Source organism: Erinaceus europaeus, chromosome 14 (assembly GCF_950295315.1).
Source record: "Erinaceus europaeus chromosome 14, mEriEur2.1, whole genome shotgun sequence".
NCBI classification, from domain to species: domain Eukaryota; kingdom Metazoa; phylum Chordata; class Mammalia; order Eulipotyphla; family Erinaceidae; genus Erinaceus; species Erinaceus europaeus.
Window position 1 is genome coordinate 25,966,767 of NC_080175.1, and position 25,054 is coordinate 25,991,820.

The 25,054-nt window shown below is 44.4% G+C and overlaps 1 protein-coding gene across 4 annotated transcripts in view; it reads left to right on the forward strand.

Annotated features, from left to right (window-relative positions):
• The window catches only part of ARL3 (ADP ribosylation factor like GTPase 3), a 69,812-nt gene extending 46,242 nt beyond the window's left edge, over positions 1-23,570 (forward strand). For 2 of the 4 annotated variants that reach the window (XR_009544682.1, XR_009544680.1), the window contains 4 exons: positions 5,593-5,643; positions 9,953-10,138; positions 21,365-21,532; positions 23,292-23,570. Coding sequence is in view for 1 of the 4 variants with exons in the window: in XM_007530724.3 (XP_007530786.1) it covers positions 5,593-5,643; positions 9,953-10,138; positions 23,292-23,339 (285 nt within the window). In the remaining 3 variants the exon portion in view is untranslated. The remainder of the gene's footprint in view (positions 1-5,592; positions 5,644-9,952; positions 10,139-21,364; positions 21,533-23,291) is intronic. The other 2 variants (XR_009544681.1, XM_007530724.3) reach the window with 2 other exon arrangements.
• The last annotated feature ends 1,484 nt before the right edge of the window (positions 23,571-25,054 follow it).

A 25,054-nucleotide genomic window follows, 5' to 3' on the forward strand; every position in this document is an offset into this window, starting at 1 on the left:
TCTGGGTATCTTTCTGTATCTGTCATTAAAAAATAAATAAATATTCGAGCCCCTGGCCCCCACCTGCAAGGAGAAAGCTTTGCTAGTGGTATAGCAGGGATGTAGGTGTCTCTCTGTGTCTCTTCCTTCCTATCACCCCCTCCCTCTCAATTTCTGGCTGTTTCTATCCAATAAACAAGTAAAAAATTTTTTAAAAATCAAACCTTTAAAAATTAAATACAATATGTTTTTAAAATCCACTGTTCAATCTGGCACTGCCATATGCCAGAGCTGAGCAGTATGCTGGACTCTCTATTTCTCTCAAGTAAATGAATCTGGCCTAAAAGGTTACAAAGAGGTAGGGCTCTGGACTTAGAAGCAAGAGGTCCAGAGTTCATGTACCCAGTGTTGCTCTGGCCTTTCTCCCTTTCTCATGAGATAAATAAAATAACCCTTTAAAAATAAATCTGGTGGGGCCACCAGTAACATACTTGGTTAACTGCATATGTTAGCATGTTCAAGGACCCAAATTCAAGCCCTGCTTCCCACCAGCAGGGGGAAAGCTTCACAAGCAGTGAATCAGTGCTTGTCTCTTTTTTTTCCGTCACTATCCCCCTTCCCTCTCAATTTCTCTCAGCCCTATCAAATAAACTAAAATAAATAAAATTTGAAAAAAGAATAAAAATGAATCTTGGGGGTGGGGGAGCGGTGACACATCTGGTTAAGTGCACATAGTATCATACACGGGGGGGGGGGGGGGAGCAGTGACACATCTGGTTAAGTGCACATAGTATCATACACAGGGGCCCAGGTTTGAACCTTGGCTCCCCACTTGCAGCAGGGATGCTTCACAAACGATGAAGAAGGTTTTTGTCTTTCTCTTTCCCTATTTCCCTCTCCTCTCTCAATTTCTCTCTGTCCTATGATTTTTTTTTTTTTTTTGCCTACAGAGTTATTGCTGGGGCTCAGTGTCTGCACCATGAATCCACTGCTCCTGGAGGCCATTTTCTCCCGGTTTTGTTGTAGCCTTGTTGTGGTTATTACTGTTGTTGTTGATGTCCTTTGTTGTTGGATAGGACAGAGAGAAATGGAGAGAGGGAGAGAGAAAGACACCTGCAGACCTGCTTCACCACCTGTGAAGCAACTCCCCTGCAGGTGGGGAGCCGGGGACTCCAACCAAGATCATTATGCTCTTTGCGCCACGTGCGCTTAACCCACTGTGCTACCGCCCAGCAAAAGTTGTGGATTCCTGGTGCTGGCTCTGAGCCCCTACCCCCAACCATATAACTTTCTATTTAGTTTTGGAAATCCTCCTTTTGAATCTTTTAGTGGAAATGTTTCTTGTATAATTTCATATCAAAGTAGTAATTTAGCAAGCAACTATAAGTAAAAATTACTACTTCTCATGACCTTCAGCCTTCAACGTCTGGATGCTGTGGTGATTTTGACTACTCACTTTTTCTTGTCTACTGTTAACTCCTTCTTCCCCTTCTTCAGTGCCTTCTCCTGTTTTTCACTATATGAGACACTGATTTCATTTTCTTTTTTTTTTTTTCTTTTTGATGAGGCTGTACAGGATGGAGCCAAGAGCTTCATACATGCAAGGAGCGTGGTCAGCCTGCTCAGCTACTCCCTGGCACCTGAAACATACATGTCATACTTAATCTACGGTTGCTTTTATTAGGCTGTTTACTACAGTTTTCAAGATCATAATGTTACTCTGAACTCTGAAAAGTGATGAAATCTGGTAGCGATATATTAGTTTCAATAAAGGCATTTACATAATCTAAAAATGCAAAAATATTGGCTGCATCTGTAGTTACACTGCCTCTTTATCTCAGCCTTCTCCTCTTCTCCTTCTTTTTCTTCTTTTCCCCAGAAGATTTATGAGAAGGGGGTGGGAGATGATGAAACATCCGTCCTGGTAGGTATATGCAGTGCCGGAGAACAAACCCAGAACCCCATGCTTAAAAGTACAGTGCATCACAAAGAGATTTTCACATGTGACACAGAAGGAGAAAGAGAGAGGAGCCAAAGCACTACTCCAGTACATGCAATGCCAGGCATAGAACTGGGAACCTCAGGCATGCGAATTCAGCACTCTACCAGCTGAGCCATTTCCCGACCCACAGTAGCTTCTTTCTTTTTCTTTCTTTCTTTCTTTCTTTCTTTCTTTCTTTCTTTCTCTCTTTCTTTCTTTCTTCCTTTCCTTCTTTCTTTCTTCTTTTTTTTTTAAATATTTATTTTACTTATTTATTCCCTTTTGTTGCCCTTGTTGTTTTATTGTTGTAGTTATTATTGTTGTTGTCGTTGTTGGATAGGACAGAGAGAAATGGAGAGAGGGAGGGGAAGACAGAGAGGAGAGAAAGATAGACACCTGCAGACCTGCTTCACCACCTGTGAAGCGACTCCCCTGCAGGTGGGGAGCCGGGGTTCGAACTGGGATCCTTATGCCAGTCCTTGTGCTTTGCGCCACCTGCGCTTAACCCGCTGCGCTACAGCCCGACTCCCCTTTCTTTCTTTTTTTAATTTATTATTATTGATAGAGACAGAGATAAACTGAGAAGGGAAATGGATATAGAAGAAGAAACAGAGATACACCTGCAACCTTGCTTCACCACTTGTGAAGTTTTCCCCCTACAGGTGGGCACCAGGGGCTTGAACCTGGGTCCTTGTGCACTGAAATGTGTGTGCTTAACCAGGTGCACCACCGCCTGGCCCCCCTTTCTTTCTTTTTATTGATTTTATTATAATCAACAAAACTGTTGGATAAGAGGGTTACAATTGTCACCACCAGAATCCCTCATCCCATCCCCTCCACTGGAAGCTTTCCTATCTTTTTTTAAAATTTTATTTGTTTATTTATTCCCTTTTGTTACCTTTTTTGTTTTATTGTTGTAGTTATTATTGTTGTTGTTATTGATGTCGTCGTTGTTGGATAGGACAGAGAGAACTGGAGAGAGGCAGGGGAGAGAAAGATAGACACCTGCAGACCTGCTTCATTGCTTGTTAAGCGACTCCCCTGCAGATGGGGAGCCGGGGGTTTGAACCGGGATCCTTGAGCTGGTCCTTGCGCTTTGCACCATGTGCGCTTAACCCACTGCGCTAGAGCCCAAATTTGCCCCCGCCCAAATTTGTGTCACAAATATCAGAGTGATGCTCTGGTTCTCTCTTTCATAAAATAAATAAAATTTAAAATAATAATAAAGGCTGGGCAGTGGCACACCTGGTTGAGTACATGCATTACACTGTTCAAGGACCCAGGTCCAAACGCCCCCACCTGCGTGAGCAGTGAAGTGCTGTAAGTGTCTCTCTCTATATCCCCATTCCCTCTCAATTTCTTTCTGTTTCTATTTAAAATAAATAAATTAAATATTTTTAAATGGGGGCCGGGCAGCAGAGCAGCAGGTTAAGCGTACATGGTGCAAAGGGCAAGGACCCACGTAAAGATACCGGTTCGAGCCCTCGGCTCCTCACCTGCAGGGGGGTCGCTTCACAGGCAGTGAAGCAGGTCTCCAGGTGTCTGTCTTTCTCTCCCTCTCTCTGTCTCCCCCTCCTCTCTCCATTTCTCTCTGTCCTATCCAACAAGACGACAGCAATGACAACAATAATAATAACAACAATAAACAACAAGGGCAACAAAAGGGAAAAAATAGCCTCTAAGAGCAGTGAATTCGTAGTGCAGGCACCAAGCCCCAGCAATAACCCTGGAGACAAATATATATATATTTGTTTTTTAAAAAATAACACAAAGCCATTGAAAACAATATTAAAAAGAAGAATGTTCAGTTATGTATCAGATACCATTACATTTTTATCTGCTTGAATTTTCCAAAGTATAACACTAATACAAAATGCAGGGGCCAGGTGGTGGCGCACCTGGTTGAGTGCATGTATAACAATGCTCAAGGACCTGGGTTCAAGCCCCAGGTCCCCACCTGCAGGGAGAAAGCTTTAGCAATGGTGAAGCAGGGCTGCAGGTGTCTCTCTGTCACTCTCCCTCTCTATCACCCTCTTCCCTCTTGCTTTCTGGCTGTCTCTATACAATAAATAAAGATAATAATAAAAAGTTAAAAGAAGAAGAAGAAGAAACTTTAAAAAAAAATGCTGGGAGTCGGATGGTAATGCAGCAGGTTAAGTGCATGTGGCGCAAAGCGCAAGGGACTTGCATAAGGATCCTGGTTCAAGCCCCTAGCTCCCCACCTGAAGGGGAGTCACTTCACAAGTGGTGAAGCAGGTCTGCAGGTGTCTATCTTTCTCTCCCCCTCTGTCTTCCCCTCCTCTCTCCATTTCTCTCTGTCCTATCCAACAACTATGACATCAGTAACAACAACAATAAAACAACAAGGGCAGGGAGACGGACGGTAGTGCAGCGGGTTAAGTGCACATAGCACAAAGCACAGGGACCGGCATAAGGATCTGGGTTCAAGGCCCCGGCTCCCCACCTGCAGGGGAGTTGCTTCACAAGCGGTGAAGCAGGTCTGCAGGTGTCCTTCTCTCCCCCTCTCTGTCTTCCCCTCCTCTCTTCATTTCTCTCTGTCCTATCCAACAACGACATCAATAGCAACAAAAGGGAATAAATAAATATTTAAAAAAAAAGAAAAAGGAATTAAATGCTTACCAACTTTATACTTTATCTCTTTTTAATTTATTTATTGCCACCAGGGTTACTGTTGGGGTTCAGTGTCAGCAAAATGAATCCAATGCTCCCAGTGGCCACTTTCTTTTCTTCTTTTTTTTTCTATTTTATTCAATAGAACAGGAAAATACAGAAAGAGAGACACCTGCAGACCTGCTTCACTGCTTGTGAGGCATCTCCCCTGCAGGTTGGGAGCAGGGGTTCAAACCAGGATCATTGTGCATTATAGTGTGTGTGTTAACTGGGTATTGCCACCGCCAGGCTCCCTAACTTTATACTGGCTAACTTTACAACAGCCTCACGTATTAAGACCTAATTGGCTCCTTGTATCTTACCAGATATGACCATAACTCAACCTTCTATTCAAATGCCATTCATTCCAAGAAGGGGGTAGACAACAACAAAAATAAATAAATGCCATTCCATTTTTATCTTGCCTCTCCTCACTTCCTAAACTTTGAAACTTTCCTGTACATCCCCAGCCCCATTTATTCATTCATTTGTACATTTATCCTGCATCCAGAGATGAGGTAAAAGTTACTTACTCAGTTTCTATATGCTGTGCTAACCTAAAGTCTTCTGTAGAAGTTGCCCTTCTTTTTTTAAAAATTTTTGTTTATAAAAATGGAAATATTGACAAGGCTATAGGATAAGAGGGGTACATTTCTACATAATTCCCACCACTAGAACTCCATATCCAACCCCCTCCCTTGATAGCTTTACTATTCTTTATCCCTCTGGGAAGATGGACCCAGCATCATTATGGGGTACAGAAAGTGGAATGTCTGGCTTCTGTAATTGCTTCTCCACTGAACATGGGTGTTGGCAGGTCGATCCATACTCCCAGCCTTTCTCTCTCTTTCCCTAGTGGGGCGGGGATCTGGGGACGCAGGGCTCCAGGACACATTGGTGGGGGGGGGCCTTCTTTTTCCATATGTGCTATTGAAATAACCTTTTTTTTTTTTATTTTACAGATATATGTAATTGACAGTGCAGACAGAAAAAGATTTGAAGAGACGGGTCAGGTAAATAATTCTTCTGTTAAAGTATTCCCTAAATAACTAGGTATTTATTAATCTACTTCATAAACATATGAGAGTGAAGGTAGTATTTTTGGCTTAACCTTTGCAATTCAAACAAGATAGTCATTCTAGCATGCAGGCAGAAATACCAGTTGCCTGAAAAGAAAGTAGTTGATACTTCTTTAAACAGTTTACTAAAGCCTTTAGTTTTAATCAAAATAAATACGATAAAAATAATTGAGATTTACTATCATGATGAAAAGCAGTTTAGGGGCAGGGTAGATAGCATAGTGGTTATACAAAGAGACTCTCATCCCTGAAGACTCCAAAGTCCTAGGTTCAGTCCCCTGCACCACTATAAACCAGAGCTGAGCAGTGCTCTGGTAAGAAAAAGAAAACAAAAAAAGCACTCTAGGTTTCTTCCTAGACTATGTAGAAATGAACCCAGAGAGACCATTTACTTATTTTAAAGTCATTTATTTATTTATTTATTTGTTTATTTATTTGCCTCCAGGGTTATTGCTGGGACTCAGTGCCTGCACCATGAGTCCACTGCTCACTGGAGGCTATTTTTTTTTCCCCTTTTGTTGCCCTGGTTGTTTTATCGCTGTTGTAGTTGTTTTTATTGCTGTCATTGTTGTTGGATAGGACAGAGAAAAATGGAGGAAGGAGGAGAAGACAGAGAGGGGGAGAGAAAGACAGACACCTGCGGACCTGCTTCACCGCCTGTGAAGCGACTCCCCTGCAGGTGGGGAGCCGGGGGCGAACTGAGATCCTTATGCTAGTCTTTGCGCTTTGTGCCATGTGCGCTTAACCTAGTGCACTACTGCCTGACTCCCTATTTTTAGTTATTTTTACCACCAGTCATCTCTAGGGTTTAGTACCTGCACAATGATTCTACCACTCCTAGAAGCTGTTCCTACCCCTTACACACACACACACACACACACACACCTTCACCTGTTTTTCCTTTTCTTTCTTATAGTGACAGAAATGGAGAGGGAAGGAAGGGAGAGAGAGAGGAGTAGAGAGAGAGAATGACAGAGATCAACCTATAGCACTGCTCTAACACTCATGAAATTTCCCCCCAACATGTGGGGGCTGGGAGCTTAAACCTGGGTCTTAGCACATGGTAACATGTACATTCTACCAGCTGTGCCATTGCCCAGACCCTTATTATTTTTATGTACCTTTTTTTCAATACCAACTTTTGAAAAAAAGTTTTATTATTATCTATTTTTCCCTTTTGTTGCCCTTGTTGTTTTGTTGTTGTATTGTTGTTGATGTCGTCGTTGTTGGATAGGACAGAGAGAAATGGAGAGAGGAGAGGAAGACAGAGAGGGGGAGAGAAAGACAGACACCTGCAGACCTGCTTCACCACCTGTGAAGCGACTTCCCCTGCAGGTGGGGAGCCGGGGGCTTGAACCGGGATCCTTGCACGGCTTCTTGCGCTTTACGCCATGTGCGTTTAACCCGCTGTGCTACCACCCAACTCCCCAATACCAACTTCATTATCTTCTAAATTCAAAGGAATAAAAGGAAATGTGCACACCAAGACTAAACTGCTTTATTTTCAAGCCAAGGGACAATATATACCTTCAACCAAAATATATGATTTCAAATACAGGGTATTTGTCAGTGTAATTACACAAGGTGGTTTTTGTATACAGACTGACACAGAGAAGCAGAGTTGAAAGGCCATTTCACCCAGATTGAGTACCCTGAGCAGAAGCAAGGAGTCACTTGTCATTGATAGCCAAATACATACATATATATATATATATATATATATATATATATATATGGATTTTATTTATTCATGAGAAATAATAGAGAGAGAAAGAACCAGGCATCACTCTGGGACCTCATTCTTGAGAGTCTAAAGACTTATCCACTGCATCACCTCCCGGACCATGACAACCAAATATCTTAAGTAGCTAAAATATAAGTTTAATAGGAAAGAGTTGGTCCTGACATTAAGGTAAAGTACGCACACTAAGTTGTATTTACTGACGATAGAATTAACTTTCAGTTGTCCGGGAGGTGGCGCAAAGAATCAAGTGTTGGATTCTCAAGCATGAGGTCCTGAGTTCAATCCCTGGCAGCACATATACCAGAATGGTGTCTGGTTCTTTCTCTCTCCTCCTATCCCTCTCATTAATAAATAAATAGAAGGGAGTAGGGCAGTAGCGCAGCAGGTTAAGCACACATGGCGCAAAGTGCAAGGACGGGAGTGAGGATCCCAGTTCGAGCCCCCAGCTCCTCACCTGCAGGGGGGTCCCTTCAAAGCTGGTGAAGCAGATCTGCAGGTCTTTCTTTCCCCCTCTGTCTTCCCCTCCTCTCTCCATTTCTCTCTGTCCTCTCCAACAATAACATCAACAACAATAATAACTACAACAACAATAAAAACAAGGGTAAGGGAGTCGGGCGGTAGCACGGTGGGTTAAGCGCACTTGGCGTGAAGCGCAAGGACTGATGTAAGGATCCCAGTTCGAACCCCCGGCTCCCCACCTGCAGGGGAGTCCCTTCACAGGCAGTGAAGCAGGTCTGCAGGTGTCTTTTTCTCCCTCTGTTTTCCCCTCCTCTCTCCATTTCTCTCTGTTCTATCTAACAACAATATCAATAACAACAACAATAAAACAACAAGGGTAACAAAAGGGAATAAATAAATATTTCTAAAAAAACAAGGGTAAAAAAGGTAATAAATAAAAATAAAAATAAATAAATAGACTATTAAAAAATTAACTTTCAGCCTACAGGATGGAAGCAGGTGTCTCTCTCTTCCTCCTTATTCCCAATTTCTCTGTATTTACTGAAAAGGGGGGTAAATGGCTACTGGACACTGTGAATTTGTTGTGCAGATATCAGGCTTTAGCAATAAAAAATAAATATAATAAATTAAGCATTCAGTTTAGACTCCAAACAATACCTGAAAAGTCAGAAATCTTACCAAATGGATAATGCGGTTATTTTAGGATGTGAATTTGTTGAAGTGTAATGCACTTATATGCATGTCTTGGCTATATAGACTGATGAAGCAGAATTATAGTCTCTAAAGAAATTGTGGGGATCAGGTAGTGGCACAGCTGGTTAAGTGAACTTGTTACTATGCACGAGGACCCAGGTTCAAATCCCTGGTCCTCACCTGCAGGGGGATGGAGCGTCACAAGTGGTGAAGCAGGGCTGCAGATGTCTCTCTTTCTCTGTCTCTCTCTCTCTCTGTCACCCCTCTCCTCTCAATTTCTCTCTGTTCTATCAAATAAAATAAGTCAAAAAAATTTATACATATATATATATATGAAATTGTGGTTTTTCAGTTTAAGTGTATATGTCTATATATTAAAAATTATCTGCAGGTAATAACCTTGGGTAAGTTTTAAATCTCTGAGCACCATGGAGAAGTGCTAAGATAGATAGACAGATAGACAGATAGATAGGTAGATAATAAATCTCTAGCCACACGTGTTCTCCTTGAGCAGTGCTTCTTCAGATGACTTTTTAACTGGGGGAGGTAATCTTTTTTTTTCTTTTTCTTGTCCTTTTTTTTTTAATATTTATTTGTTTTCCTTTTGGTTGCCCTTATTGTTTAACACCGTTGTGGTTATTGATGTAGTTGTTGTTGGATAGGACAGAGAGAAATGGAGAGAGGAGGGGAAGACAGAGGGAGAGAGAAAGACAGACACCTGCAGACCTGCTTCACCACTTGTGAAGCGACTCCCCTGCAGGTGGGGAGCCGGGGGCTCGAACCAGGATCCTTATGCCGGTCCTTGCGCTTTTGTGCAACATGCACTTAACCCGCTGCACCACTGCCCAACTCCTACCCTTGATTTCATCATTGTTGTGGTTATTATTATTGTCCTTATTGATGTCGTCATTGCCGGACTGGACAGAGAGAAATGTAGAGAGATGGGGAAGATGGGCGGGGGGAGAGAAAGACAGACACCTGCTTCACTGTTTGTGAAGCAACTCCCCTGCTGGTAGGGAGCTGGGAGCTCGAACCAGGATCCTTGTATGGATCCTTGCCCTTTGCGCCATGTGCGCTTAACCCACTGCGCTGCTGCTTGACCCCCCCTTTTTTAAATTTTATTTATTTATTTTCCCTTTTCTTGCCCTTGTTTTTATCATTGTTGTGGTTGTGGTTATTATTATTGTTGTTATTGATGTCGAGGAGGAGATTATTGCACAGATTATAGCTTTAGAACCACTGCCCCTGTAAATTATCAGCTTAGCCTTTGATTTTCTCTAATTGGAGGTGCCTGGTTAATAGATTTCCTCACATTTCCCTCCCCTGCGCATTCCCAATATGACTCAGGAACTAGCTGAATTACTGGAGGAAGAAAAGCTAAGCTGTGTGCCGGTGCTCATCTTCGCTAACAAGCAGGACTTGCTCACGGCAGCCCCTGCCTCGGAAATTGCAGAAGGACTGAACCTGCACACCATTCGAGACCGCGTCTGGCAGATCCAGTCCTGCTCAGCTCTCACAGGAGAGGGCATTCAGGTGAGATTACCAGGGGGCTTGGTCCCCAGGCAACACAGCAGCCAACCAAGGTCATCTGTCTCATTGTTGGGCTGATTTAGATAAAGAAAGATAGGAAGCAAATAGCCTTTGATTGACAGATGGGCTAGTCCTAGATGTGAAGGACACAGCCCTGTGTTTATTTAGCAACCAGTCTAACATCATTCACTGTTCAAAAAAATTCTCGAATAATCCACACTAGTCAGCAGCAAACTACTCCAGTGGGTGAGGGGTCAGAACAAAAGACTGGTCTGGGTGGTTGGCGCAGTGGATAAAGTATTGGATTCTCAACCATGAGGTCCAAAGTTCTATCCCCAGCAGCACAGGTACCAGAGTGATGTCTGGTTCTTTCTCTCTCTATCTTTCTCATGAATAAATAAATTCTTTAAAAAAATAAATACAGAGGGGGTCGAGTGGTAGTGCAGCAGGTTAAGCGCACATGGCACAAGGACCGGCTCAAGGATCCCAGTTCGAGCCCCTGGCTCCCCACCTGCAGGGGAGTTGCTTCACAGGCAGTGAAGCAGGTCTGCAGGTGTCTATCTTTCTCTCCCCCTCTCTGTCTTCCCCTCCTCTCTCCATTTCTCTCTGTCCTATCCAAAAACAATGACATCAATAGCAACGATAATAATAGCCACACCAATAAAAACAACCAGGGTAACAAAAGGGAAAAAATGGCCTCCAGGAGCAGTGGATTCCTGGTGCAGGCACCGAGCCCCAGCAATAACCCTGGAGGCATTAAAAAAAAAAAAACACAGAGACTTCAGGGGCGAGTGGTAGCGCAGCAGGTTAAGTGCACGTGGCACAAAATGCAAGAACCGGTGTAAGGATCCCGGTTCCAGCCCCCGGCTCCCCACCTGCAGGGGTGTCGCTTCATAATTCGTGAAGCAGGTCTGCAGTTGTCTTTCTCGCCCCCTCTCTGTCTTCTCCTCCCTTGCAATTTCTCTCTGTCGTATCCAACAACAGCAAAACAAAAATGGGGAAAATGGCCTCCAGGAGCAGTGGATTTGTGGTACAAGCACCAAGCCCCAGTGATAACCATGAAAGGAAAAAAAGAAGAGGGGGGGCCAGGTGGTGGTACGCCTGGTTGAGCGCACATGTTAACAGTGCGAAAGGACCCCGGTTCGAGCTCCTGGTCCCCACCTGCAGGGGGAAAGCTTCATGAGTGGTGAAGCAGAGCTTCAGGTGTTTCTCTGTCTCTCTCCCTATCTTCCCCTCCTCTCTCTCAATTTCTGGCTGTCTCTATCCAATAAATAAATAAAGATAATATAAAAAAAATTTTAAAAGAAGAAGACGACTTCCAAGGTCTTTTCTAACTCTAGGGTCTTTGAAATCTTGGCCAGGGTTTTGTGCACTGTGGGATGTGATAGATACTATGTAGCTGAACTCCCACAGTAACCAAGCCATCATCAGTAATCACACACACTAGCTATCCGGGAGTGTCTGGTTTTCCTGTTGCCTTTGCCCACTGCCCTCAGGATTTATGTCTGTTTCCTGCTACGTCAAGTTGGTTTCCCACTGAGGGATTTGTGCAGACGGGGCTACATTGTGAGGAAGCACCTCCACGCCCCTACACACACACACTTGATATTAATTTAGAGCAGAAAATGGCTGTATCCCAGACACCTGAGAGGCCAGAGCCTCAAAGAATGATAAACAGTTTCATCTCTGCTGCTCCCTACCAAGAAGCCACAGACCACTTGACAATGTAGAGTCAGCCCTCTGAGACTACTGCTCTTTCTGAAGTCCCAGCATCATTTTAAACACTTGGTTATCTGCCAGGAACTGGACAGCACAGCTCTGGGACGCAGTGGGAGTAACAGCACCTGGGGCAGCGGTCTCTTCCCTCATTGCCGTCTGCCGTGTGTCTCAGGCGGCACAGCGGCTTTGCTGCTGTCTGGACTCTGAGTGTTGTGATTCAAGCCTGTGATTTGACCCTCCATCGTTGTCTTGTAACCTCTCTCCACTTCCCTCTTAGTATTCTTCTCCCTCTCTCCTAAGACATTTGACACTGGTTTATCTTCAAAACTGCTTTGCTGCTTTTTTCTCAAGCAAATAATCCTATCTCAGAATTATCTCAGTTGTTCCATCTGTTTGCCACTTGGTGTTTTGCTTTTTGTTACACAAACAGCTGGGGATCTGCTTCTGTGTTTGACCTCCAGATCTAAGAGCAAAGCAGCAAACACAAGACAAATGTCCCTTCCTCTGTGGTTCTCAACACCTGCACCTTCTGAAGCTCCCTTTCTCCCTTCCTTCCCTCCCTGCCTGCCTCCCTCCGTGTGTGGGTGCGTGTGCAAGTGCGCATGCCATGTGCAGACTTGACCTTGGCAACAGCCCCAGCATGGGTCCTGGAGCTCTGTGGGTCTCCAGGATATTTGGATTTAGGGAAGAGTTGGGGGTGTGTGTGTGTTAGGTCTTTATCTCTTTCATTTTTCCTTCCTAGTTTCTGACTATAAAAGGTAATAAATTGGGAGTCGGGCGGTGGTGCAGTGGGTTAAGCGCACATGGCGCAAAGCGCAGGGACCGGCGTAAGGATCCCAGTTCGAGCCCTGGCTCCCCACCTGCCGGGGAGTCGCTTCACAAGCAGTGAAGCAGGTCTGCAGGTGTCTATCTTTCTCTATCCCTCTCTGTCTTCTCCTCCTCTCTCCATCTCTCTGTCCTATCCAACAACAATGACATCAATAACCACAACAATGTTAAACAACAAGGGCAATGAAAGGGAAAATAAATAAATAAATAAATAAATAAATACCAAAAAAAATTTTCAAAAAAAAAAGTGATAAATTGGGGGCCAGGCAGTAGCACATCGGGTTAAGCGTACACAGCGCAAGGACCAGCCTGAGGATCCCAGTTTGACCCTCTGGCTCCCCACCTGCAGGGGGTTGCTTCACAGGTGGTGAAGCAGGTCTGCAGGTGTCTATCTTTCTCTCCCCCTCTCTTTCTTCCCCTCCTCTCTCCATTTCTCTCTGTGTTATCCAACAACAATGACAGCAATAACAAAAATGATAAACAACAAGGGCAACAAAAGTGGGGGAAATAGCCTCCAGGAGCCATGGATTCCTAGTGCAGGCACCAAGCCCCAGCAATAACCCTGGAGAAAAAGAAGGGAAAAAAAAAGGTAATTCTTTGACGGACAGAATAACTCACTTAGTACACTGCTTTGCCATGTGTGACCCTGATTCAAGTCCAGCCCCCATCATACTGAAGGAAGCTTCGGTGTTGTGGTCTATTTTGCTCTCTTTTTTGGTCTCTGCCTTCTCTGTATCTAAAAAAAGAGAGAGAGAGAGAGAGAAATAATAATAATAAATTTTCTTTGTATAACAGATAAAAAATATAAAAAGTTGAAAACTAGGGGCCGGGGTAGACAGTATAGTGGTTTTGCAAAAAGACTGTCATGCCAGAGGCTCCAAAGTCCTAGGTTCAGTTTCCCATACCACCATAAGCCAGAGCTAAGTGCTCTGGTAAAAGAGAGAGATGGAGAGAAAGGAAGAAAGAGGAAAGCTAAGAAAACTTTCTTGTAGTCCTACTCCACAAAGGAATTAACAACCATCCATATTTTTGTTCTCCTCAAGTCTCCATGATAAAATGGCAGTCACACATGTAATTATGTGTCTCTCCAGTTTTAGCTAGCTTCACGTTGCAGCTTAATTTACAAGCTGGTCCAACCAGTACACTGCAAGCTACTAGGATGGTTTTGAATAGGTAATTCTGATCATTTTAATTAACTTATCACTTTCAGAAGAAAAAAAAAATCAAGATTCACCTACAGTATTTCCCTCCATTTTGTGTAAGTTGGTATTTACCAGACCTCAGGTTATTTTTGGTGACAAGAAGATAGTGTTTGTACAAACCGCTTCATCAGGAGAACTCTGCCTGCAGAGTTTCTGTATGCAAATATAGAAAGTAGAGCACATCTTGAGATTAACGGTTCTAAAGGTGGGGCTAAAGAAAATAAATTAAGCTGGAAATCGGGTGGTAGCACAGTGGGTTAAGTGCACGTTTCACAAAGCACAAGGACTGGCCTAAGGATCCCAGTTTAAGCCCCCGGCTCCCCACCTGCAGGGGAGTTACTTCACAAGTGGTGAAGCAGATCTGCAAGTGTCTTTCTTTCCCCCTCTCTGTCTTCCCCTCCTCTCTCCCTTTCTCTCTGTCCTATCCACCAACAACATCAATAACAACAATAATAACTACAACAACAATAAAAAAAAGGGCAACAAAAGGGAATAAATAAATATTTAAAAAATAATAAATTTTTTTTTTTAAAGTTCAGGGCAGGGTAGATAGCAGAGACACTCATGCCTGAGGCTCCAAAGTCCCAGGTTCAATTCCCCTCACCACCGTTAAGACAGAGCTGAGCAGTGCTCTGGTAAAAAATAAAATTAAATAAATATTTAAAAAAGAAGTGAAAGAAAATTTCATATTTTGTGTGCATACTCCTGAAGGGGGAGCTGCGGATTGACAGCACTTGGCCAGAGTGTGAAAAGGAAGAACAGCCCGAGCTTAACAGACTGGGGTTTCTGCACAGGGATGTACAGAACGCGGGCGAGAGTGACCTAGAATCAGCTTTTAGAGCAGCGACATTCTAACCAAGGCTCCCTCTCCAGGGGCATCAGGAGGTAGGGTGGGAGGAAGTGCTTGTTACTGCCTTCCCCACCCCCTCTCACCCACTTCTGTCAGGTGGAAATTACAAGGCTAGCACTTTGCTTGTCTGGCTCTAGCTGCATAGCCATCATAGAAATGCACAGGCTCTGTGTGCCAGAGAGAGAAAGAGAGAGGCGGCAGCAGAGTAACCCAGGAAGTGGTGCAGTAGGTAAAGTACTGAACTCTCAAACATGAAAACATGAGGTCCAGAGTTCAATCCCCAGCATCACATGTATTCCAAAGTGATGCTCTGCTTCTCTTCTCTCAAATGTATAAATATGAGGGAGGGCGGCAGTGGGCAGCCACATAGAGGGTGTAAGGCAGGGTATGACTTAGAAGCAGTTGGTTTAATCAAGTGAGACAGTTGTATATATGCAATTTGTTTCATTGTCAACGTTCTTCTCAGGATCAGGGAACAGCCAGGTTCACAGGAAATGATATCAAGAGAGATCCAACGAAGAGTTATGATGTAGGGAGATGATTTTATGTGGAGGAGAAAGAGTTTGAAGGTCACTTAATTAGTTTAGTAGATAGTACCATGGTGTATAGAATTAGGTAGTTAAGACTGGGATTTCAAGGTTAATGAGATTAGATTATGGTTAATAGAATGATATAAATTTAGAGAATTTAACCATTATTTGAGATGGGTTATTTAATAAAAATGTTAATTAAGAAGGGAATCTGCTGTCTATTGTCCTTTAATGGTAACCTTTGGGGACTAGAGAAAGGTCATGGAGTTTTCTGTGGAAATGCTTTTCAGTGTGAGGCATTGATTGACTGTGCCTTTCCCTCCGGTTCTGTCTCTTACCTAAGCGTTTGCCCAGTCAGTCAGTTTTTCCCTTAAAAAAGAGTCAGCTGGGTGGGAATCTTTCCCTGCATTGTTGAATTCAAATACATATCATTAATGATCCCTATTAATTAAGCCTTTAATTATTTGCAAAAATGAAAAACTATGATTTAAAACAGTGTGGTAGGATCACCTTCACACATGGATACTGTGTAATAATTACTAAAATTCCCTTAATTCTGTTTCATTCTCCCACTTGACCCCCCCCACAACAACCCCAAAATTGATTCATAATAGGCAAAGCTACCAAAATGATCACTCTAAATGGATCAAGTAACATTTGGTACCACAGCTCTAATGACCCTGAAAAAAATTGTACAAAGGTTTCAAAAAGGAAAAGGAAAGGAAAGGGGGAAAAAAGGCCTGGAATGTTGTTAGAGGTTAAGGTATTTATTTTATTTTATTTATGTATTTATTTATTTATCTATTTATTTATTTATTACCCCCAGGGTTATTGCTGGGGCTCGGAGCCTGCACTACAAATCTACTGCTTCTAGCGGCTATTTTTCCCTTTTGGTTGCCCTTGTTTATAATTGTTGTTGTAATTATTATTGTTGCTGCTGCTGCTGGATAGGACAGAGAGAAGTGGAGAGAGGAGGGGAAGAGAGAGGGGGGAGAGAAAGAGACACCTGCAGACCTGCTTCACCGCTTGTAAAGTGACTCCCCTGCAGGTGGGGAACCAGGGGCTCCAACCGGAATCCTTATGCTGGTCCTTGCGCTTAACCCACTGCACTACCGCCTGACTCCTCAAGATTCATTTTCAAGACCTGTCTTACTTGATCAATAGGGCTGGGGAGATAGCATAATGGTTATGCAAAAATACTTTCATGTCTTAGGCACCATTAGTGCCAGGTTCAATTCCCGACACCATTAGAAAACCAGAACTGATTCTTAAACTCTGGTTTAAAAAAAAAAAGTTCAATGAATAGCACCCTCAGTGGGTGAGGGGACACGAACCACAGATCCTCTTGGCAAGTTCTGTCCTGTGGACTCACAGAGCAGGTCTATCACTTCTCCTTAGTCAAGTGGCTTAAGCATACAATTTGTGACTACAGAGTCCAGGGTCTCAGTCCACCTGGCTTTCCCAAGGCAAACCATACATTGTTCAGCAGGTATGGAAATTGACTTTTGAGGACTTCAAGAGCTTTTGGAACCTTTCTTTGCCTGGTTGATGCTGCTAAGGGAGGATGCTAGAACACCATATAGTTAAAGCAGATTTCCAAGCTGGGAAGATAGCACAATGGTTATGCAAAAGACTTCCTGACTGAGACCTTGAGGTCCCAGGTTCAATCCCCAGCACCACCATAAGCCAGAGCTGGGCATTGCTTGAGACTCTCTGCATTGCTCTCATGAAAATAAAATAAATCACATATGGCACACCTGGTTAAGTACACACACTACAGTGTGCAAGGAACAAGGTTCAAAGTCCTTGTCCCCACCTGCAGGAGGGAAGTTTCACGAGTGTGAAGTAGAGCTGCAGGTGTCTCTCTGTCTCTCTTCCTTTCTCTCTTCCCCTCCCCTCTCAATTTCTCTCTGTCTCTATCCAATAATAAATAAAATAAATTAAAAAAAAATAATTATATGCATATTTCTTAAGGCAGTAAGCTAACTCACCAGGGAAGGTACCTACTTTGTTGTATATGCCACCTGGGTTCAGGCCCAGCCCCCCTCCACACTAGGGAAGCTGTAGTGCTAAGATGTCTTTCCCTCTCTCCTCTCTCACTTTGTCCCTGTCTTTGTCTTTCTGTCTGAAAAGGTGACCTGAGCAGTGAAGCCCCAGTGACAACAACAAAAGCAAGTTTTCATGGAGAAAGATCAAGTGCAAAGCATAAGTAAAGGCAGTAGGCACTGAAGGAAAACATCAGTCTTGGGAACTCCGTACTGCTGAGAGACCCAGAGTCCAGAGGGGTGATCAGAAGAGACCCAGTTATGTCAAGTAGATAAAGACAGAAAAAGAGGAAACTAAAAAATGGAATATCTCCCAGGAAAACCTCACAGTCTCCTCTGCCAGTCAGACGGCTTTACAGACTCCAGGCAGGCTTCCTCCAAGCCCTGGGAGCAAGGCCTCTCCTTGTGTATCACGGCTAGCTCTGGGACTCTGCTGGCTTTCCTTTCCCCAGGCGTCTAGAAAATAGTGAACAGGGGCCGGGTGGTGGCACACCTGGTTGAGCACACATATTATAGTGCGCAAGGACCCAGGTTTGAGCCCCTGGTCCCCACCTACAATAGGAAAGCTTTGCGAGTGGTGAAGCAGTGCTGCAGGTGTCTATCTGTCTCTCTCCCTCTCTATCACTCCCTTCCCTCTCGATTTCTGGCTGTCTCTATCCAATAAATACATAAAGATAATAAATAAATTTAAAGAAAAAAGGAAAGAAAATAATGAACAAAGAAGCTGGTTTAGAACCAGAGGAAGGTGGTCCCGGAGATGGCGTAGTGGATAAAGCATTGGATTCTCAAACATGAGGTCCTGAGTTCAGTCCCCGGCAGCACACATACCAGAGTGATGTCTGGTTCTCTCTCTCTCTCTCTCCCCTATCTTTCTCATAAATAAATAAAATTAAAAAAAAAAAAAACTGTCCGTGCAGGGGTAGATAGGCATAATGCAAAGAGACTCTCATGCTTGAGGCTCCAAAGTCCCAGGTTCAATCCCCTGCACCACCATAAGCCAGAGCTGAGCAGTGCTCTGGTGATAAAAAAAAAAAAGAAAGAAAAAAAAAAAAAAAAAAAAACGTGGTCCGGGAGGTGGCACAGTGGATAAAGCATTGGATTCTCAAGTGTGAGGTCCAGAGTTCAATCCCTGGCAGCACATGTACCAGAGTGATGCCTGGTTCTTTCTCTCTCCTTCTATCTTCATGAATAAATAAATAAATAAATAATTTAAAATTGTTCATTATTAAAGGAAGGTAGAATTTAAACTTGAACCCTGAGTCACACCCTCTTGCTGTTGTATTTTCAGGTGTTTGAAGACATTTCCTCTCTGAAAGAACTATATTGGATTAGAATGTCCTTTAAAGCAGAGATCAACTGTTTTCGGTACATGAGACACTGGGGATCAAACTCAGGACCTCATGTTTGAAAATCCAGTACTCTAGCCATGGTATCACCTCCCAGGCTACAGAAATCAGCCATTTCAACTGGTTCAACTGTTTCTACCAGTAGCTTGCTTCTCCCCCGCCCCCCCCCCCCAGCACTACTCTGCCCAGGTTTATTCTTTTAGATTTATTTATTTATTGGGGAGGGGTAGAGAGAACCAGAGCATCAATTTTTTTTTTAAGATTTTATTTATTTATGAGAAAGATGGGAGGAGAGAGAAAGAACCAGACATCACTCTGGCACATGTGCTGCTGGGGATCGAACTCGGGACCACCTCATGCTTGAGAGTCCAAAGTGTTATCACTGTGCCACCTCCCGAACCACCCAGAGCACCATTCTGACACAAGTAATACTGAGGATTGAACTCAGGATCTTAACATGCTTAAGATCAGTGCTTTATCCACTGTGCTACCTCCCAGGCCATTCTTGATAGATTCTTTGTGGGGATTTTTTCCTTAATATGCCAACAAAATTTTGGTATTAAAAAAAAAGCGACATTTACCACTTCTTTCCATCAGTTATTTTTGACTCCCAGTTTTACACAGAACCACTTATCTGCAAGTCAGACCAGAGGCTTATTTTTGTACTCCAAACCTCTCTGTAGAGTAAGAAAGCATGCTCCAGACATGCAGTCCCCTTTGTCACCAGGAAAAAAATAACAGCAAGCAATGTTTTATGTATGCTGCATCCAGCTGCTCCTTGACCCTGGGGGCCCTGGCTGTGAGCTAGGCTGCATGTTCAGTGCTGCTTGTGCTGACTTAAAGCAATTACTGATGTGACCGTGGAGCCCTCATAGCATCCAAAAAAAAAAAAAAAAAAAAAAGGCCCACCCAGCCATGACTGCCACCCCTTCTTCTAGCAGCTCAATAGTGAAAGATGTATTAGCGAGGGAGGGAGGGAGAGAGAGAGACCAAATTAGAAGGAGCAGTGCCATCAGAGAGAGGCGCCTCTTTGCACCGGCACATCATGCCTTTAGCCCTGTGAAGTAGAGATCTGTGACGGGCCAGTTCCCCCCATAGGGCGCGGCAGCCTTGTGCTCTTCTCCGTAGTCGTAATGGGAAATGATACCATGACATGGTGAATTTTTGTCTTCCTCTCCACGAGCCAGACAAAGCTCAGTGCTTCTCTCTAGTCTGTTATTGAATTGGAGCTAACCAGTTCAAATTCCATTTCAGCAAGGTTGGTCAGGGAGTGGTAACATGGAGGGAGAAGGGTCGGACTACCCAAACCATCAGATGCGCATCCCTGCAATGAAGCGTCAGATGTGCAGAGAATTCATCAAACTAGCTGTTTCCCTACCAGAGCACTGCTCAGCTCTGGTTTATGGCAGGTGGGAGGGTGGAGTAAAGATTGAACCTGGGACTTCAGAGGCTCAGGCATGAGTCTTTTTTTTTTTTTTTTTTTTTACCTCCAGGGTTATTGCTGGGGCTCGGTGCCTGCACTACAAATCCACTGCTGGCGAACATTTATCCCACTTTGTTGCCCTTGTTGTTGTTCATGAGTCTTTTGTATAACCATTATGCTATCTCCACCCCACCTCACCCCCCAGTAAAACCTGTTCTTTTTATTATTATTATGTTTTTAATATTTATTCTCTTTTGTGGCCCTTGTTTTTTTATTGTTGTAGTTATTATTGTTATTTGTTGTTGTTGTTGTTGTTGGATAGGACAGAGAAATGGAGAGAGGAGGGAAAGACAGAAAGGAGGAAAGAAGGAGTCGGGTGGGAGTGCTGCGGGTTAAGCGCAAGTGGCGCGAAATGCAAGGACCAGCATAAGGATCCTGGTTCGAGCCCCTAGCTCCCCACCTGCAGGGGGGTCGCTTCACAGATGGTGAAGCAGGTTTGCAGGTGTCTATCTTTCCCCCTCTCTGTCTTCCCCTCCTCTCTCCATTTCTCTCTGTCCTATCCAACAACGATAACAATAATAACTACAACAATAAAACAACAAGGGCAACAAAAGGAAAAATAAATATATAAAAAGGAGGAAAGAAAGATAGACACCTGCAGACCTGTCATTGTGCATGATAACATGTGCACTCAACCAGGTATGCCACCACCCCCACCTGGACCCCCTTTGCCTCTATCTGTAAAAAAAAAAAAATCTAAATTAAGAGCCTACTAAAGGCCTGGCACCATGCTGATTTCTCTAAACACAACCCTAAACCAGTCTGACTTGGCTCTCCCCCCCCCCCAGGGCTCTTAATCAACCCTATTACCCTTTTTTTTTTTTTATCAGAGTTCGGCAGGGTTCTGGCTCATGGTGGTGTGGGGGATTGAGCCTGGCACTGTGGAGCCTGAGGCACGAGTCTCTTTGCATAACCATTCTGCTATCCACCCCTGCCCAACTCTAGTTGGGGGGGAATGCACATGACCCTGCTTGTCCCAGATTTGGTTGAAAAGCTAGTATCCCTGTGGGCTACAGAACTGCTCACCTCCCTTTCAGATTCTCTGGGGAAAAACAAAAACAGAAGGTGCAGCTTCCGGGGCGACTTCCCAGGAGCAGGGTAGCCACAGGACTAGTCCCCACTGATTGCCCTGGTGCTCCCCTCACTCTGGGATGCCCGCACAGTTGCAGGGGAACAAGGCAGCCGATCAGCTGTGGCACAGACTCCTGCGCGCCCTCTCTTGGCAGGTCTGTAGCTGGGAGAACTTTGCCACTCTACCCCTCCCAGACATCTGGAGAAAGACTGCCCCCCAGCTAGGCTCCTCCCACTGAAGTCCCCTTCCTGCCTCCACAACCAACACCCAGGAGAAAGCCACCCCTTGCCCTCCACCCCCTGCTCCCGGATCTTGCAGCTGGGTAAATATTTTCCCTATCTCTGACTGCATTCACGTTCAGTTACATATAATAAAAGAAAAACCCCCTCTAACCAGCCATAAAACTAGAAAGAAAATGGTATTCAGATAGCGTGGGAGCACTGTTCTGGATTTCTCTGAAGAGATGATTTGATAAAAATACTGCAAGTCTGCAGAGGAGAAAATATTGAGGTGCACACCTGCTGGTGTTTGTGCGGGTTCTTGGAGCTGGAAGGGGCTGAGTGCTGAGCTTTTCAGCTATGAAGGCACAGAGAAGATGGCTATCTTATTCATCCCATTTTTTATTTGTAAAAAAATCTTTTTTGTCTCCTGGCAGGTGATCTTTTATTTTTTTTCCTGGAAACCAATTAGCTACTAAAATTAAGCATGCTTCCTCTTTAAATTAATCCTTTTCATAAAATGGTCTTAAAATTAGCCTCAGCTTTTCAGCATGAGCAGCTGACCCAGTTGTAATCGGAGACGCATTGGAGTCCACCTTGCTCCCACCCCAGCTCTCCTCCACCCTTTTCTCAAGGCTGCCAGGTGCTCCCCACCTGTGGACTCCAGCCATGGGGCCATGGTCAACCCTCTCCTCCTGGCAGAGCTCTGCCTTGGGACAGCCAGCAGATTACCTGGTTATCCTGCCCAAAGTGCTCTGATGACAACTGGCAGAGTTTTAATCACTGTAAATTCAGGTTATGGTCAGATTAGCCAGGAGATAGGATGCCTGCTGGTTGTTTTTGCAGTGATGTATTGTTTATGGGATTAATGCTCCGAATGGCCAGAGGTGTCAGCTGATATTTATTACTTTAAGCTGTCTCAGCTGTTCAGGTTCAGCAGCTAGCTCCCTGGTCACAGGAAACGCAGGCCTCTGCATGTCATATATTACCCCCCCACCCCCACCCCCTGTGCAAACGCCACAGGGACCTCAGCTAGGGCCTCCTGCAGCCTCCTTTGATTTTTGTTCTGAGCTTCTGGGGAGGCTTTTGTTCTGCACAACCCAGAAGGTGGGAATGGGAGAGCCATTGGGGGATGGCTCTAGAGGGGGTTGAAAAGCAGGTCAGCTCTCGAAGGCCTGACAGCCAGGAGAAACCATGCCGCCTGCCAGGTGGCTGTAGACATTGTGTGGTTGTTACCTCTGTCCCTCTCCAGCCTGCTAAGAGAGGACACTTACAAGGTCACTGTGCCTTTAAGGGAACCTTCTCCCCAGCTCTGCTGCTCGGTGGTGCTGAAAGCTCCCTGAATCAGGCCAGGCCCTTTTAAACCTGTTTGTAGTGCTGCACAAAGAGAAATAAATGCACATTGGCCCCAGTGTGTGTGGAGTAACACACACTGCAGCTGGTTTGTTTTTCCAAAAAGAAATTTAATTTAGCCTGAGTGTACACTGTCACACTGTAAACACACTAGGGCACCAGAAGGGTGGCTTATTGAATTTAATGCCCTCGCAAAGGTCAGCTTTTAGAAAAAGCCAAAAATGGCTGGAATCTTTCCTGATAGCTCCTCAATCAGGCCTTGGATCCAGGCAGATGTGTTTATTTTTTCAGAGGGAGTTCCTGAGGACCTATCTCAAGTTCAGGCGCTGGGCATGTCCCTCCCTTCTCCCTCCTGTGTTCTCAGGGGCCTCCCCCCTCTACCCAGGAGGTCATGGGGCCCTGGTCACCCAGAGAGGCCCCTAAGCCCCATGCCCTCTCCCCTCTGGGGTTTGAATAAGCTGTACATTTCTTTTAACTAACCCTGCCTTTCTCTACCCATTTATTTCACAGGACGGCATGAACTGGGTCTGCAAAAATGTCAATGCAAAGAAGAAATAGAATCTAGAGCAATGGAGACACAGAAGATGCAGGAACTGAATTCTGTCCCGAAAACCACTAATTTGCTGCTTTCTGACCAAATGTTTTTCCATCAGTGTACGACTACAGCTGTTTGAAGAGAGGGAACAACACAGTTTAAAAAGAATCCCCATTCCAGCAGTAGATTTAACTGATCTCTGAGGTTCAGTATCATTTTTCAAATAAAGGAATTATATTATTTCCTCTGCATAATTGAAATAGTATTAAATGTCTCAAAGCACACGATCAGAAAATGAGATCTCTTAAGTGAGCAAGAGGTTGCACTGCTGTGGAGGCAATTCCAGGGGCTTTTTTTCCTTTCAAAAAAGGGGGGAAAGCAAAACAAAGACAACAGAAATGGGGAGGAAATTGGGGAAAGGGGGGGTGGGGAAGCAGGAAGGAGTGGTTTACATGGAGTCCATGTGTTTACTGACCCATCCCTTGCGTTGTCACCAGGGTTTTGAAACCATATATGTTTCTTGGTACTGGCCGGTGACTTTTGCTTTCACTGGCAGAGCCAAGCTGCAGTCTATCCAGTGAGAAACTGTGAGGGTGAGGGGAGGAATAGATGATTAAATCATCTTTCATGCAGGTAAGAAAGCAACTGGGGGTGGGGGGAGTCGGGCGGTAGCGCAGTGGGTTAAGCGCACGTGGTGCAAAGCACAAGGACCAACGTTAAGGATCCGGGTTCAAGCCCCCAGCTCCCCACCTGCAGGGGAGTCACTTCACAAGAGGTGAAGCAGGTCTGCAGGTGTCTGTCTTTCTCTCCCCCTCTCTGTCTTCCCCTCCTCTCTCCATTTCTCTCTGTCCTATCCAACAACAACGACCACAATAATAACTACAACAATAAAACAACAAGGACAACAAAAGGGAATAAATAAATAAATATTAAAAAAAAAAAAAAAAAAAGCAGCTGTGGGGAGTCGGGCTACCGAGCAGCGAGTTAAGCGCACATGGCACAAAGCACAAGGACCGGCATAAGGATACGGGTTCGAGCCCCCGGCTCCCCACCTGCAGGGGAGTCACTTCACAAGCAGTGAAGCAGGTCTGTAAGTGTCTAACTTTCTCTCCCCCTCTCTGTCTTCCCCTTCTCACTCCATTTCTCTCTATCCTATCCAACAACAAAGACATTAATAACAAAAATAATAAATACAACAATAAAACAATAAGGGCAACAAAAGGGAATAAATAAATAATATATATAAAAAAAAAAAAGAAATCAACTGTGACCGTCATCCATGAGAAGGGGAGGGGGAAATCTCAAAAAGCAAGTCCCCACCGAGACATACTCCTGTCTCCACTCTCCCCCACCCCCACCCCAGCCACACAGGGAAGCAAATTCTTAGAACTTTTGACTAATGACATCTGGAATGTAAGGAGAAGTGGGAGGTTTAATTCCAGAAAAATTACAAGGTCCTTAAAAAGCTCTCACTCCAAGGGCTCAGGCTGGCATAAACAGGCTTTCTCCAGCTCAGTGGAGCAGTAAGCAGCCGACTGAGATTAGCTGGCTTCTGCACGGCCTTCCTATAGAAGGGATTTCTAAAGCTCAAAGAAGTCTGTGTTTAAATGATCACAATAGGCCGCTGCTATCAGATTTTAAAAATAAATGCAGCTTCACCATAAACCAGCTCCAGTGAGCAAAGCTAGGCAGATCGATTTTGAGAAGAGATCAATTTTTACAGTGCTGGCAACACACG